At 46.7% G+C, this 16,656-nt stretch overlaps 1 protein-coding gene across 1 annotated transcript in view; it reads left to right on the plus strand.

Annotated features, from left to right (window-relative positions):
• The window catches only part of gpatch1 (G patch domain containing 1), an 89,626-nt gene that overhangs the window by 29,630 nt on the left and 43,340 nt on the right, over positions 1 to 16,656 (plus strand). Inside the window, exons 5-11 of the mRNA XM_072517753.1 lie at positions 149 to 246; positions 3,378 to 3,436; positions 4,394 to 4,639; positions 8,361 to 8,511; positions 8,772 to 8,851; positions 11,365 to 11,569; positions 12,756 to 13,022. Coding sequence (XP_072373854.1) covers positions 149 to 246; positions 3,378 to 3,436; positions 4,394 to 4,639; positions 8,361 to 8,511; positions 8,772 to 8,851; positions 11,365 to 11,569; positions 12,756 to 13,022 — 1,106 coding nt within the window. The remainder of the gene's footprint in view (positions 1 to 148; positions 247 to 3,377; positions 3,437 to 4,393; positions 4,640 to 8,360; positions 8,512 to 8,771; positions 8,852 to 11,364; positions 11,570 to 12,755; positions 13,023 to 16,656) is intronic.

Here is a 16,656-nt window from a genome sequence, read left to right on the forward strand (position 1 = left end):
GAGCCAGCAGGGGAGTGATGTCCTCCTCCTGCTCGCAGACTGACTAACCTCTGGTCTGCAGTGATCAACGGTTCAGTCTCGCTGACACTGCCATCACCTGGCTAATGGTTACCAAATGATTGAATTATATGTCTAACCTCTCACCCAGGATAACAATCGGTGTGCAGTTACTGCGGAAAATGGGCTGGAAAGAAGGACAAGGTCTTGGACCACGTGTGAAGAGGAGGCCTCGGAGACAACAATGTGGTGAGAAATATCCCAATATCACTGCTCGTTTTCAGTCTGGTTCCAGAACTCAAAGTAAAAAAATGAAAAAGAAGTTGCATTTCCGTAGCACTTTTCACAACCTCTGAATGTTCTTGAGCTTTACAGCCAAAACAAGTACTCTTCGAAGTATAAGCACTGTTCAATTGTTGTAAATGTGGCACCCATTTTATGCACAGCAAGATCCAATAAATAGCAATGTGACATTCACCAGATTATCTGTTTTAGCAATGTTGATTGAGGGATAAATATTGACCAGGATACAGGGGGACGTCTCCTGTTCTGCAGTATGCTGCCATGGGAGTTTTAAGTTCAGTTCAATTGGGGCCGCCTTTTAATGTCTCATCCAAAGGCAGTTCCTGCAAGAGTGCAACATTTCCTCTTGCTGCACTGGGAGTGTCAGCCTAGATTCCGTGTTGAAGTCTGTGAAGTGGGACACATCTACTGGTTCCCCTCTATCCACTCTGGTTGAGACGTCCTCAAAAAACTCTAATAAATTAGTCAGACGCGATTTCCCTTTCACGAACCCACGCTGACTCTGCTCGATTAGATTATGATTTTCCAAATGTGCTATTCCTTAATAATTGATTCCAACATTTTCCAACAACAGACGTTAGGCTAATCGGGCAATAGTTACCCGCTTTTTGTCTCCCTCGCTTTTTGAACAGGGTGTCACATTGGCAGTTTTCCAATTCTCCGGCACTTTTCCAGAGTCCAAGGATTTTTGGAAAATTGCAACCAATGCATCCACTACCTCTGCAGCTACTTCTTTTAGAATCCTAGGATGCAAACCCTCAGGGCCAGGGACGTATCTGCCTTTAGCCCCATTAATGTTTCTCACGGCAACTGTACAAGATACTGGTGAGACCACACCTGGAGTACTGTGAGCAGTTTTGGTCCCCTTATTTCAGGAAAGATCTTGGGCACGATTTTACTAGAACATAGAAATACAGCACAGAACCGGCCCTTCGGCCCACGATGTTGTGCCAAACCTTTGTCCGAGATTAATCATAGATTATCATTGAATTTACAGTGCAGAAGGAGGCCATTCGGCCCTTTGAGTCTGCACCGGCTCTTGGAAAGAGCACCCTACCCAAACTCAACACCTCCACCCAACACCAAGGGCAATTTGGACATTAAGGGCAATTTATCATTGGCCAATTCACCTAACCCGCACATCTTTGGACTGTGGGAGGAAACCGGAGCACCCGGAGGAAACCCACGCAGACACGGGGAGGACGTGCAGACTCCGCACAGACAATGACCCAAGCCGGAATCGAACCTGGGACCATGGAGCTGTGAAGCAATTGTGCTATCCACAATGCTACCGTGCTGCCCTTAAGAACAAATAAATCTACACTATATCATTTTACCGTAATCCATGTACCTATCCAATAGCTGCTTGAAGGTCCCTAATGTTTCCGACTCAACTACTTCCACAGGCAGTGCATTCCATGCCCCCACTACTCTCTGGGTAAAGAACCTACCTCTGATATCCCTCCTATATCTTCCACCTTAAATTTATGTCCCCTTGTAATGGTGTGTTCCACCCGGGGAAAAAGTATCTGACTGTCTACTCTATCTATTCCCCTGATCATCTTATAAACCTCTATCAAGTCGCCCCTCATCCTTCTCCGCTCTAATGAGAAAAGGCCTAGCACCCTCAACCTTTCCTCGTAAGACCTACTCTCCATTCCAGGCAACATCCTGGTAAATCTTCTTTGCACCTTTTCCAAAGCTTCCACATCCTTCCTAAAATGAGGCAACCAGAACTGTACACAGTACTCCAAATGTGGCCACTAGATGGGAACAAAGTCCCAGAGTGAGTGTGTTTAGCCGTGTGTTTCCCGGCGCTCGCAGTGCCGAGGAACTTAAAGCTATAAAACGCCACTTGGGTTTGATAAGAGGAGCTCCGCTTGAAAATGGCGTCCCGATCTCTGAGGCCCTCGATGAGACCACCCCCCTCAAGCCCCAACGCACTATGGGGGGATTCCCGCTCCCCTCTCCCCTGCAACCTCCCAACACCCATGCAGGGCACCTCCAGTCCGATCGCATCGGTGTACAAAATGCCAGCTTGGCACCTTGGCAGTTCCAACATGGCACCTTGGCAGTGCCCCTTGCCAGCTAGCAGTGCCACCCGGGCACCTTGGCAGTGCCAACATGGCACATTGGCAGTGCCCCTTGCCAGCTAGCAGTGCCACCTGGGCACCTTGGCAGTGCCAACATGGCACCTTGGCAGTGCCCCTTGCCAGCTAGCAGTGCCACCTGGGCACCTTGGCCATGTCACAATGGTTGAGATTTACATCGCAGCGTCACGTGAGTTTGCGTTAGATCTCACGAGGTGTTGCGAGCCGGGTAGATCCCGGGAGCGGGTCTTCCTGCTTTTCCAGTGCAGCGTGACCGTTAAATCACGCCCATTATTTCATTGGAGTCGGTTCAGAGAGGGTTCACTGGGATGATCCCCGAATGGAGGGATTGTCTTATGAGCAAAGGTTAAACAGGCTGAGACTCGACCCAATGGAATTTAGAAGAATGAGAGGTGATCTCATTGAAACATGTCGGATTCTGAAGGGGCTGACAGGGTAAATGCTGAGAGGATGTTTCCCCTCGTGGGAGAGTCTAGGACCCAAGGGCAGAGTCTCAGAATGAAGCGGTGCCAGTTTCAGACTGAGACGAGGAGGAATTTCTTTTCCCAGAGGATTGAGAGTGTTTGGAGCTCTTTGCTACATAGAGCTGTGGGGGCAGAGTCCATGCGTATATTTAAGGCTGAGATAGATTCTTGATCAGTCAGGGAATCGAGGATTACCGGGAAAGGGAAGGAAAGTGGATGTGAGGAATGTCGGATCAGCCATGATCCTATTGGATAGCAGAGCAGGTTCGAGGGGCTGAATGGCCTGATCCTGTTCCTATTTCTTATGGTCTTATTGTAGCACTGCAGCCTGGGCTGAACTATGTAGCTTGGCACAGGCCCAGTGAACACCCTGGGTCCCCAGTCATCTGTTGTCCAGTTACTGACTGAACATGCAAGCATCTTCCCATGTAATACATAGAACATAGCCAGAACTGAGGTAGGACACATCCTCACTTGCTGTTTCTGTTTTGTTTGCACTCAGGTACAGGTGTGAAGGTGTATGGGTGTTCCTTGCCTGATGAAGGTTTGGATGGATCGGAGGTATGTGTCTAAACTTCATGGCTCCCCGTTTTTAATAGTTTCACATTTCATTCCTTCTTCCGCTGTGTCATCTTAATGTATGTTCAATGTGGAGAAGTGTAAATTCATCCACTTTTGACCTGCGAAAGATCAATCAGATTATTATCTAAATGGTGAGAGGTTAAGAACTGTGGGGGAGCCGAGATGTTGAGAGGCCCAAGTGCAGAAATCACTAAAAGCTAGAGGAAAGGTACAAAGAATAATTTGGGGTTAACGGGATGTTGGCCTTATCTTGGGAGACTGGAATAAAAAGGGGCGGAAGTGAAGTTGCAGTTCTACAAAGCTGTGGTTAGGGCCCACCTGGAATTCTGTTCTGGGCATCGCAGCTGAGGATCAATATATCGGTCCTGGAGGGGGTGCAATGCAGAGTCACCTGGATGGTGCTGTAACCAAAAAGGATCAGATTCTCAGGAAGGGTGCAGACACTTGAGTGTGCAAGGTAATGGGCTGGCCCAATTGAGTTGTTTAAAATTATTGCATGATTTGAAAGTGTAGATGGAGAGAAACTTATTTTCTCTGCTGGAGATTCTAGAATAAGGGGCAGAACCGTTAATATTCAGAGCTGGGTCATTCAGAGCTGATGTCTGGAAGCACTTTGTCAGACAAAGGGGAATGGGAATCCCTCCCAGAGAGCGGATAAAGCTGATGTTCATTGAAAATTTCAAAACTAACATGCAAGGGTATTGAGGCCAGCAAACCAAGGGTGTTAAATACAATTAAGATGCAGTTTAGCCATGATCTGATTGAAAGATGGAATATGTTCGAGGGGCTGAATGGCCTCCTCCTGTTCCTCTGTTCTTAAACATTCAGAAGCATTTTGTACCAAAATTCTCCTGATCTTTAACATCATGTCATAATGTCAAGACCTCAATGTAATTCAAAGGGAAACACAAGTGTTGACTCTGATTTCCCTTCCAGGAGGAAGAGGATGAGTATCAGCCTGAAAATGTCACCTTTGCACCAAAAGACGTGATGATGATGGACTTCACACCAAAGGATGACAGGCACGGACTTGGGTACAGTGGAATTGATCCCAGCAGGGCTTTGTACGGAGTGGCAAGAGAGGACTCCATTACCATGTTCAACACAGACTCCGACAGGTCCAGCAGCCTACTGGGCGATGTGCAATCTGGCAAGGGGAGAAAACTTGGCATCACTGGGCAGGTGAACCTATGAACACAGCCGGCTTTTAAGAGAAGTGAAAGAAGCTCCTAAAGAGTGAACGCATAACCACCTGTGGTGGACCGAAAGAAATGGGGATGCACAAGGGAGCAGAGTCGGACGAGTGCAGAAACCGCAGAGAGTTGGGGTTGGAGGGGGTCACAGAGTTAAGAAGGGGTCAGGCTACAGAGGGATCTGAAGACAAGAATGAGAATTTTAAACTTGAGGTATTGGTGAACTGGGAGCCTGTGGAGGTCAGTGAGCGCTGGGATGATGGGTAAGCAAGACACGGTGTGAGTTAGGACACGAAAGCAGAGTTTTGGATGAGGTCAGGTTAATAAAGAATGGGAAGCTGGTAGTAGAGCATTGGCTGAGACAAATTTGTTGATGACAGAAGCACGAGTGCGGGTTTCAGGAAATGGGATAAGGCTCTGTGGAAATGGACAATGTTGGGGAGGGAGGTGGAAGTAAGCAGCCTTGATGAAGGAGAGGATCTAGATTTGGATCCTCAGCTCCGGGTCAAATAAGGAATCCAGGTTCATAGAACATAGAACATAGAACAATACAGCGCAGTACAGGCCCTTCGGCCCACGATGTTGCATCGAAACAAAAGCCATCTAACCTACACTATGCCATTATCATCCATATGTTTATCCAATAAACTTTTAAATGCCCTCAATGTTGGCGAGTTCACTACTGTAGCAGGTAGGGCATTCCACGGCCTCACTACTCTTTGCGTAAAGAACCTACCTCTGACCTCTGTCCTATATCTATTACCCCTCAGTTTAAAGTTATGTCCCCTCGTGCCAGCCATTTCCATCCGCGGGAGAAGGCTCTCACTGTCCACCCTATCCAACCCCCTGATCATTTTGTTCAAAGGAGACCAGGTCTAGGAGTTTAATATCCAAGGGTGCTCATTGTTTTGGAAGGATAGCCAAAAAGGAAGAGAAGGTGGTGTAGCTTTGTTAGAAAAGGAAGGGACCAGTGCTGTAGTGAGAAATGATAAGACACTCAAGAAGACGTGGAATCAGTCTTGGTAGAAATAAGAAATAGCAAAGGAAAGAAGTCCCTGGTGGGAGTGGAGTTCCGCAGTCGGACACAGTATAAACCAGGAAATGCTGGGAGCTTGGAAGAAAAGTACAACAATCGTGGGTGATTTTAATAGGCATATAAACTGGATTAATCAAATTGGCAAGGGTATCCTCGAGGGAGAGTTCATTAGAGACTGTTTCAATATGTTGTGGTTCCAACCAAGAAGCAGACTATTCTGGATTTGGTATTGTGTAATAAAATGGAATTAATGAATGATCTTGCAGTACAGAATCCTTAAAGGGCGAGTGGTGATTGCATGCTTGAATTTCAAATTCAGTTTGAGGACAATAAACTTGTCTTCTGGAGTTAAACCAAGGTTATTACATCGGCATTCCCGTACCAGCCTCCCCGAACAGGCGCCGGAATGTGGTGACTAGGGCCTTTTCACAGTAACTTCATTTGAAGCCTACTTGTGACAATATGCGATTTTCATGAGGGCAGATTTTGCCCCAATGGACTGGGCAGAAAGGCTAAAAGCTCAGACAGTGATGAACAGTGGCAGATACTTCAGATATTCAATTCCTTCCAATTCAAATATATTGCAGTGAGGTAGAAAGATTGTAAGAGGGGAAAATGCAGCCGTGGCTGAGTAAGGAAGTTAAAGTAACTTAAAGATACAAACTAAGGCAAATCATATTGCAAAGGTCAGTGACAGGCTGGAAAATTTGGAAACTTTTCAAGACCAACAAAGGGTTACTAAAATATAATAAAAAGAGCAAAGGTAAACTATGAAAGAAATGCTAAAGTCAATGTTGGCCTCTTCGAGAACGAGACTGGGGAGTTAATAAAGGCAGAAACACTAAACTAATATTTTGCCTCGGTTATCACCGTGGAGGACACTAGAACCATCCCAATAGTAACCGGTATTGTGGAGGTTGTTGAAAAAAGGGGACTAAGGAAAAACTACTGAGCAAGCTATTGGGATTGAAGGCAGACAAGCCCCCAGGCCTGATGGCCTACATAGTAGGATCTTGAAGGAAGTGGCAGCAGAGACACTGGAGGCATTTGTTATAATCTTCCAAATTATTGGAAACATGCTAATGCAACGCCCCTGTTCAGAAAGGGAGAAAGGCAGAAAGTAGGGAACTAAAGACATGTTTGTTTAACATCTGTCATTGTGAAACTGTTGGAATACCTTATTAAGGAAGTAATAACAGGACATTTGGAAAGTCAGAACGCAATGTTTTATGAAGAGTAAATCATGTTTGACTAATTTGCTGGAGTTCTTCGAAGATGGAACAAGCGAGGTGGATAATGGAGGTTCTGTAGATGTTGTATATCTGGACTTCCAGAAGGCCTTTGATAAGGTGCCGCACAAACGATTAATACACAAGGTAAGATCCGATGGAGTTGGGGCTAATATATTAGTTTGGATAGAGGATTGGCTAACTAACAGAAAGCAGAGAGTGGGGATAAATGGGTCTTTTTCTGGTTGGCAAGGTGTAACTACTGGGGTACCACAGGGTTCAGTCCCCGGGGGCCCAACCTATTTACAATCTATATTAATGACTTGGATACAGGGATAGAAGTTTCTAGAGCCAGATTTGCAGTTGAGATGGGGCAGTAAGTTGCAGTGAGGAAATAAGAAATTTGCAAATGGATATTGATGGGTGGGTCAAATGTGGCTGATGGTGTTTAATGTGGATACGTGCATTTTGGTTGGAAGGATGAAAAGGCAACTTATTATCTAAATGGAGCGAAACATCAAAATGCTTCAGTGCAGAGGGATCTGGTTGTCCTTGTGCATGAATATCAGAAAACTAGTGTGCAGGTACAGCAGGTAATAAGGAAGGCAAATTGAATTTTGGCCTTTATAGCTAAAGGGATAGAGTATAAAAGTAGGGAAGTGTTGCTGCAACTGTACAAGGTGTTGGTGAGACCGCACCTGGAGTAATGTGCAGAGTTTGGATCCCCTTATTTGAGGAGGGATGTAGTTGCATTAGAGGCAGTTCAGAGGAGGTTCGCCAAGTTGATTCCAGTGATGAGGGACTTGTCTTATGAAGAGAGATCGAGCAGTTTAGGCCGATACTCGCTGGAGTTTTGAAGAATGAGACGCGATCTGGTTGAGGTATAAAAGATGCTAAAGGGGATTGACAGGGTAGACAGAGAGGGAATGTTTTCCCTTGTTGGACATTCAGGAGCGAGAGGCCATAGTTTTAGGCTAAGGGGTGGCAGAATTAAAGCAGAAAGGAGGAGAAATAACTTCATTCAGAGGGCCGTGAATCTGTGGAATTCACTACCCCAGAGTGGACCACATTTAGAGAGGAGATAGATAAGTTTTTAGTTAGTAGTGGGATGAAGGGTCACGGGCAGTGGACAGGAAGGTGGCGATGAGGCCGAGAGGTGAGCAGCCATGATTGTATTGAATAGTGGAGCAGGCTCGAGGGGCTGAATTGCCAATTCCTGCTCCTAGATCTTATGTTCGTATGTTCTAAGCGGCGTAGAATCTCTCAGGTTTGATCACTTACAGGGGTCCAGATAGATTCACAGTGACTAATTTTCCCGGAGCTGGGTAAGGTACTTTAAATTCATTTCCACCTATTTGTAACTGTCTGAAATCCTGGCAAAGCCACAGGCAGATCAGGCTTTGGAATGCTACACTGAAGTCATGTTATTTTTATTTATTTGAAAGGCATTCGGTGTGGGTGCTCTTGAGGAGGAGGATGATGATATTTATACCAGGGATACATTGTCACAGTATGACACGGTGCTGAGAGAGGAAGAGCCAGATGATGGGCTGTATGGCTGGACAGCGCCACAGCAGTACAAGAAGAAAGCAAAAGGTGACTGCATGCAGCGTGGGGAAGGGAGACTTGCTGCAGGATGCTCTGGGGCACATGGAGCATGCAGCGTGGGGAAGGGAGACTTGCTGCAGGATGCTCTGGGGCACATGGAGCATGCAGCGTGGGGAAGGGAGACTTGCTGCAGGATGCTCTGGGGCACATGGAGCATGCAGCGTGGGGAAGGGAGACTTGCTGCAGGATGCTCTGGGGCACATGGAGACCCTGAGGAGTTAATGTAAACTCGACTTTGCATGTTACAGGTTTGGAGCCTCAGATGGGATATATCGGAAAAGTGTTGGAGGGCTTCTCTTTAAGATCCAAGTCGACTAAACCCAAAAAGGTAGTTACTTTATTGCTTGGTCTGCTTTCAGTGTGCTTGTGTTTGCTGTAACAAACCAGACAAGGGAAATGGACAAGGCCTGAACTAGGGAACAATGTGTAAGATCGTCACTAATAAATCTAATTGGGAATTCAGGAGAAACCCAGAGAGTGATGAGATATTGGAACTGACTCCCACAGGGAGTGGCTGAAGTGAATAAGCATTGGTGTATATGTAAATGAGCACAAAAGGGGAAAGATAAAGAAGCATCTACTAAGAATGGGAAGAGGCTCGGTGAAGCATAAACCACAGCATGGACCAGTTGGGTTGAATGGCCTGTTCCTGTGCTACATGTAACTCATTAACTTGGCGCTAACAGGCCATGACTCTCGCCCTTGCTTTTCTTGTGTCATTTCTGCCGACACTGACATTAGCTTGGGGTCAATTCTGAGCATGTTTTCAGGATGTTTTCCTCTGTGATCTGAGAAGTACCAGTTTCTGTCAAATATTTAGGGAAAGGGTTCTGGGAGCCAGGGATTGTAATGGTGAACTGTGACTACACCATGTCCTCTTTTGTGATTCACCCTCTGAGAAAAGCAGATCAAATGTCCCACCCCTCTATTCTGCAAATCTCTTTATTTGTTGGATGTTTTTCAGTTCCTGGGGTATTAAATGCTGTTATAGCTCTTCAATATTGGGCCATCCTCCTCAAAAGGAACTCTATTTTAGTTATATAAGATAGGCGAGTGAAGAGTAAATAATATAACCGAGTCAAATATGTATTAATCCCTTTGTTGCATTAAGTAATAGAGACACCAGCAGCATTTTCTCTAAATGTAGACAGTAAGGTAAAGAGCAGTTGCTGACATCAATCTGGCACAGCTTCCTGAAGTGTGGCACAGTTTAAAGGCGAATTGTTTAGGCTGCTGGTGCTACAGGATTGACCATTCAGCCCCTCGAGCTGCTCACCCGTTCAGTTGGACCATGGCTGATTGGCCCAGTCCACCTGCCCACCTTTGCTCCACATGTCCTGATACCCTGAGCATGTGAATAGTTTCTGTCTATCTACTGTATCAAATCCTTGCATCATTGTAAACACCTTGATTTGATCACCCCTCGATCTTCTGCACTGGGGGAATACCAAGGCAGTTCTACCCTCACCCAAGGCCATATATCCTCTCTGAGGTTGCTGCCGGATTGGCGGCACCCATGTTTCCTCTCCAGGACCCACACAAACACAAACAAAAACCCACCGAGCAGAGGCAGGTATACAGAATAAGGTCCCCACTCCACCTGTATTTCTCATTCTGGACCTGTCGATAGACCCACAAGAAGCTACCCAGGCTTGTTCTCCCCTTCCCCCATTGTGTTGGGTCGGGCTAGGATTGAAGATCCATTCATGACCAGAAGGCGCAAATTTTATTTTTTTAAATTTAGAGTGCCCAATTCATTTCTTCCAATTAAGGGGCAATTTAGCGTGGCCAATCCACCTCCCCTGCACATCTTTGGGTTGTGGGGGCGAAACCCACGCAAACACGGGGAGAATGTGCAAACTCCACACGGACAGTGACCCAGAGCCGGGATCGAACCTGGGACCTCGGCGCCGTGAGGCTGCAGTGCTAACCACTGCGCCACCGTGCTGCCCTGGGAGGCACAAATTTAAAGTAATTGACCAGGGGAGATGAGGAGAAATGTTTTTACACAGTGAGTTGTTGTGATATGGGGTTCACTGCCTGAAAGAGTGATGGAAGCAGATTCAACAGTAACTTTCAAAAGGAAATTGGAGAAATACTTGACAAAGAGACATTTTCTGGGAAAGTGCTGTGGGAGTGGGAATAGTTCAATAATTCCCTCAGAGTCAGCACTGACACGAGTGGAGTGAATGGCATCTTTCTGTATAATTCTCTGATTCTGTAATTCTATGATTAGTGTGGTTGCTGATTGCATCTACGTTAATGTTTCAGAACATTAACTGTGTTGTGGACTGAATTCCCAGTAAAGCATTGGCTTTCTGTGCATTGTATTGGCACCTCTTCCACAAACATTCAAACTCTCCACCACGGACGCACAGCAGCAGCTGTGTGCACCATCTACAAGATGCCCTGCAGAAACTCACCAAGGTTCCTTAGACAGCACCTTCCAAACCACGACCAGTATCATCTAGAAGGACAAGAGCAGCAGATACCTGGGAACCCCACCACCTGGAGGTTCCCCACCCTGACTTGGAAATATATCGGCCTTACTTCACTGTCACTGGGGCAACAGCCTGGAACTCCCTTCCTAACAGCACTGTGGGTGTACCTACACGTCAGGGACTGCAGCGGTTCAAGAAGGCAGCCCACCACCACCTCCTGAAGGGCAATTAAGGATGGGCAATAACTGCTGGTCCTACCAGCGACGCCCACATCCCGTTAATGAATTTTTAAAAATGAACGCTGTGCTCCCAGAGCTACAACAGAGCAAGGAGCCTGTGTGGTCACCCGGGAGGAGGTTTATCACAAACTCTCAGTCTAACACCTTTCCCATTGTGTCAGGTTTACGGCCCTCCTGAACTGCCAAGGGACTACAGGCCTGTTCACTACTTCCGACCGGTCGTGGCACCAGGGACAGTCAGCACCGCAATGGCACAGGCACTCGGGGCATCAGAGGGCCAACTCCGCACCGAGGTGGGACCAAAGGGCCGGCACCAGCTGAATGCAACACAGAGACGAGAGCTGCTCGGAGAGGATGCTCTGCAAGGTACAGGGATTCTCAGCAAAAAGCAGCAAAGTTTATCTGAAATGCACCAGACCTCTCCAGTCTAACAAAATAATGAGCTTGTATTTCTATAGAACCATTCACCACAGTAGGATTTCCCAAAGTGCTTTACAGCCAATGCTGTATTTTCGAAGTACAGTCACTGCTGTGATGTGGAAAACTTAACGGTCAGTTTCTGCTCAGTAAGATTCCACAAACTGCAACGTGTTAATGACCAAGTGACCAGTTTTAATGATAATTGAGGGGTGAATATTTTCCAGTACATGGGAGAGAACTCGCCGCTCCTTCACAGAATGGCCATGTGATCATTTACATTAACCTGAGGGAGCAGATGGGGTTTTTAATGTGTTATCTCCTTCGACAGTGCGACGCTCCGTCAGTGCTGTCCTGGGCACGTCAGCCTGCATTTTGTGCTTGTGGCGATAGAACCTGCTGGCATTGCCATTCTGACACACGGAGGCTGGACATGGGTTTAGGGAACAGTGTAATGTTGTGCTGCAGAGGGATAATGCTCAGTATAGAGTGTGAATCCCTCTACATCGCAGGTTGACAGTATTATTTTCTGCCAGTTTGTAAGGGTGGCAGAGTTGTTGACGTGTTGAGCAATTTGATTGACTAACTCGCATCCAGTCCAGCTTCCCTATCGCTGCAATGTTCGCTGATCTACTTCTGTTCTGGCAATGCCTTGACTTTAAAATTCTCACCCTCCATGCCCTCACCTATCCCTATCTCTGTAACCTTCTATAGCCCACGATGTTTCCAGATCTCTGGGCTCCTCTAATTCTGGCCTCTTGTGCATCCCTAATTTTAATTGCACTATATTGCCACCTGTGTCTTCGGCTGCCTTGACCCTAAACTCTGGAATTCCCTCCCTTAACCTCTCTGAATCTTTCTCCCTCTTTAACTCATTCATTAAAATCTCTCTCTTTGCGCAAGCTCTTGGTTTATTTAAAGGGACAGCAAATTTGGATCAGTGTCAACTTTTGGTGAGAATTGTCCGCCTTGGGCGGGGGGGGGGGATTTACACCATTAAAGGTGCCACATAAATGCAATGTTTTGTTGTTTTTGTCCTTGATGAAATGATATTGATGTAATTCTGTCATTTTATGTCCTGGATGTTTCCTGTGAGTTGAAGGTGATCAGTAACTGTGACCTTCTGCATCAACAGGTCCCCGCTCAGTATTTGAGCTTGTGAGTGGAAAAGACAAAGAGAGACTGAAGGATGTGCAGCAGCAGCAGGCTGCAACTCCTGCTCCCTGGGATCTATCCAGCCAATCCCAGGCCCTGGCCTCTGAGGGACCCAGGGCTTCACAGCTTGCAGCAGTGAGTGGAAGAAGGTCCACAGGTTCGAGTGAATTTAAACCCTTCCTGAAGAATCCTGAGAAGCAGAAAAGATATGAGGAATATGTGGCAAAGCTCCAGTCGGGACAGAGCAGTAAGTTACCCAAGATCAGGGTCTTTTCTTTCCTGTATTGTCTGTTGCAGTTGGCTTCTGAAACCCTGACATCCTCATCCTACAGAAATCAGATGGCAGGTTACCGACCTGGGACATTATTTCTCTCCACAGATGCTGCCAGACATGCTGAGTATTTCTAGCATTTTCTGTTTCTGTTTCAGATTTCCAGCTTGCACGGTATTTTGCTTTTGTACGTCTTTAGTTTAGAAATTTCCAGTTGACCTCCAGCTTCAGTCAAACAGCTTCTTTGTGGGAGAGAGCTCCAGATTTCCATTACCCTGGAACAGCCTGGCTCCGACTTTGTTATGCCGCCACATTCCCACCAGAGGAAATAGTTTAAACAGGAATCAGGAGCGGGAGGAGACCCCTGCGCCCCTCGAGCCTGCTCCGACATGCAACACAATCATGTCTGATCTGATTGTAACCTCAACCCCACATTCCTGCCTAACCCCCGAAAACCTTTCACCCCCCCCTTGTTAGTCAAGAATCTTACCAATATTCATTGACCCTGTCTCCACTGCTCTCTGGGGAATAGACTTCTGAAGATTCATGACCCTCGCAAGTAAACATCTTTTCCCATCAATCTTAAATAGATTATTTTTAAACTGTGTCCCCTGGTTTCAGTCTCTCCCACATGGGAAACAACCTCGTAGCATCCACCTTGTCAAACCCTCTGGGGGATCTTGTACATTTCCATAAAATCACCTCTCATTCTTCTAAACTCCAATGGATACAGGCCGAGCCTGCCCAACCTTTCCTCATGGGATAATCTCTCTGTATTTAAATAATTTGCTGTTTTTCTATTCTTTCCGCCAAAGTGGATGAGTTAACATTTTCCCACATTTGCCAATTTTCCCCCCACTCTTAGCCTATCAGAGTCGTTATGATAAACCCTTCAAAACCTACTATCCTACCTAACTTTGTATCATCTGCAAATTTAGCAACCACACATTTGGTCCTTTCATCTAAGTCATTAATATAAATTGGAAATAATTGAGGCCCCAGCACTGGTCCCTGCAACACTCCACTCCTCACACATCGTGCCAACCCAAAAATGACCAATTGATACCTACTCTATTTACTGTTAGTTAAATAACCCTCTATCGATGCTAATATAGTACCCGCGACCCTGGGAGCTCTTATTTTGCACCTTGTCAATTGTCTTATGAATCCCTAAGGTTCTCCTGTATCCACGGTGCTTGTTACTTCCTCCAAGAACTCCAAGTAATTAGTCAAATATGATTTCCCTTTCACAAAACCATGTTGACTCTGCCTGATTGCGTTGAGATTTTCTAAGTGCTCCACTATAACCTCCATAAGAATAGATATAGAATCATCGAAGAGTTACAGCACAGATAGAATCCATTTGGCCCATCTTGTCCATGCCAGCCCGAGGACACCCAAGTGCCCTTTCTAATCCCACCTTCCTGCACCCAGCCCACAGCCCTGCTGGTACAGATCCAGGTTCTTTTTAAAATAGTTTAGGGTTTCTGCCTCCACCACCAACTCGGGCAGCAAATTCCAAACACCCACCACCCTCTGCTTAAAAAATTCTTCCTCATGTCCCCTGCACAAGGCTGCAGAAGGACTTGGACAGCCTAGGAGAGTGGGCAAAGAAGTGGCAGATAGAATACCATGTAGAAAAGTGTGAGGTTATGCACTTTGGTAGGAAGAATGGGGAAAGGCTTTAGAAATCTGAATCACAAAGGAACTTAAGAGTCCGTGTTCACAATTCTCTTAAGGTTAACCATTAGACATAGGAGCAGAATCAGGCCACTCGACCCATCGAGTCTGCTCTGCCACTCAATCATGGCTGATATTTTCTCATCCCCATTCTCCTGCCTTCTCCCTATAACCCCTGATACCGGAGCACCCGGAGGAAACCCACGCACACACGGGGAGGATGTGCAGACTCCGCACAGACAGTGACCCAAGCCGGAATCGAACCTGGGACCCTGGAGCTGTGAAGCAACTGTGCTAACCACTGTGCTACCGTGCTGCCCGGGTCCTTTGCAAACCAGTGGGGTACCACAGGGATCGGTGTTGGGACCTCAGCTATTCACAATATATATTAATGATTTGGATGAGGGAACAAAATGTAACACCTCAAAGTTTGTAGATGATAGCAAGTTAGGTGGGAGGGTGAATTGTGATAAGGATGTAGGGATCCTACAGCAAGATCTGGACAGGTTGGGCGAGTGGGCAAATCAATGGCAGATGCAGTATAATTTGGATAAGTGTGAGGTTATTCACTTTGGAAGCAAAAACAGAAAGGCAGATTACTACCTGAACGGTTGTAAGTTAGGAGAGGGGAGTGTGCAGCGGGACCTGGTGTCCTTGTGCACCATTCGCTGAAGGTAAGCATGCAGGTGCAGCAGGCGGTAAAGAAGGCTAATGGTATGTTGGCCTTCACTGCGAGAGGTTTCGAGTATAGAAGCAGGGATGTGTTGCTGCAATTGTACAGGGCCTTGGTGAGGCCACACCTGGAGTATTGTGGGCAGTTTTGGTCACCTCTGAGGAAGGATGTTCTTGCTCTCGAGGGAGTGCAGCGAAGGTTTACCAGACTGATTCCAGGGATGGCGGGACTGTCATATGAGGAGAGATTGACTAGGCTGGGATTGTTCTCGCTGGAGTTCAGAAGAATGAGGGGGGATCTCATAGAGACTTATAAAATTCTAACAGGACTAGACAGGGGAGATGCAGGGAAGATGTTACCAATGATGGGTGTGTCCAGAACCAGGGGTCACAGCCTGAGGATTCAGGGTAAACCATTTCAGACAGAGATAAGGAGACATTTCTTCACACAAAGAGTGGTGAGCCTGTGGAATTTATTACCACAGGAAGTAGTTGATGCTAAAACGTTGAATATATTCAAGAGGCGGCTGCATATAGCACTTGGGGAGAATGGGATCAAAGGCTATGGGGAGAAAGCAGGATTAGGCGATTGAGTTGGATGATCGAAGGGCCAAAAGGCCTCCTCCTGCTCCTATCTTCTATGTATCTATGTAAGTGTCATTGAATGGCAGTTGGGAACTCACCGGCGGGAGTCTCCCTGAAAAACCCGCCACAAGTTAACTTAGAAATGTTTTGGGAGAATCACCCCCTGTGCCAGCAGAGCAGGTCAGAGGCTCAGAATCCTACAGCGAGTAACTCACCTCCTGACCCCCCCTAAGCCTGTCCGCCATCTACGAGGCACAAGTCAGGAGTGTAATGGAATACCCTCCACTTGCCTGGACGAGTGCAGCTCCAACAACACTCAATAAACTCAACACCATCCGCGACAAAGCAGCCTATTTGATTGCTCCCCCTTCCACAAACACACAAATTCTCCACCACCGACGAACAGTAGCAGCCGTGTGTACTTTCTACCAGATGCACTGCACCAAGGTTTCTTAGACAGCACCTTCCAACCCACAACCAATACCATCTAGAAGGACAAGAGCAGCAGATACCTGGGAACCCCACCACCTGGAGGTTCCCCTCCGAGTCAGTCACCATCCCGACTTGGAAATATATTTGCTGTTCCTTCACTGTCACTGGGGCAACATCCTGGAACTCTATCCCTAACAGCAATGTGGGTGTACCTACACCTCAGGGACTGCAGCGGTTCAAG

Source organism: Scyliorhinus torazame, chromosome 10 (assembly GCF_047496885.1).
Source record: "Scyliorhinus torazame isolate Kashiwa2021f chromosome 10, sScyTor2.1, whole genome shotgun sequence".
NCBI classification, from domain to species: Eukaryota; Metazoa; Chordata; class Chondrichthyes; order Carcharhiniformes; family Scyliorhinidae; genus Scyliorhinus; species Scyliorhinus torazame.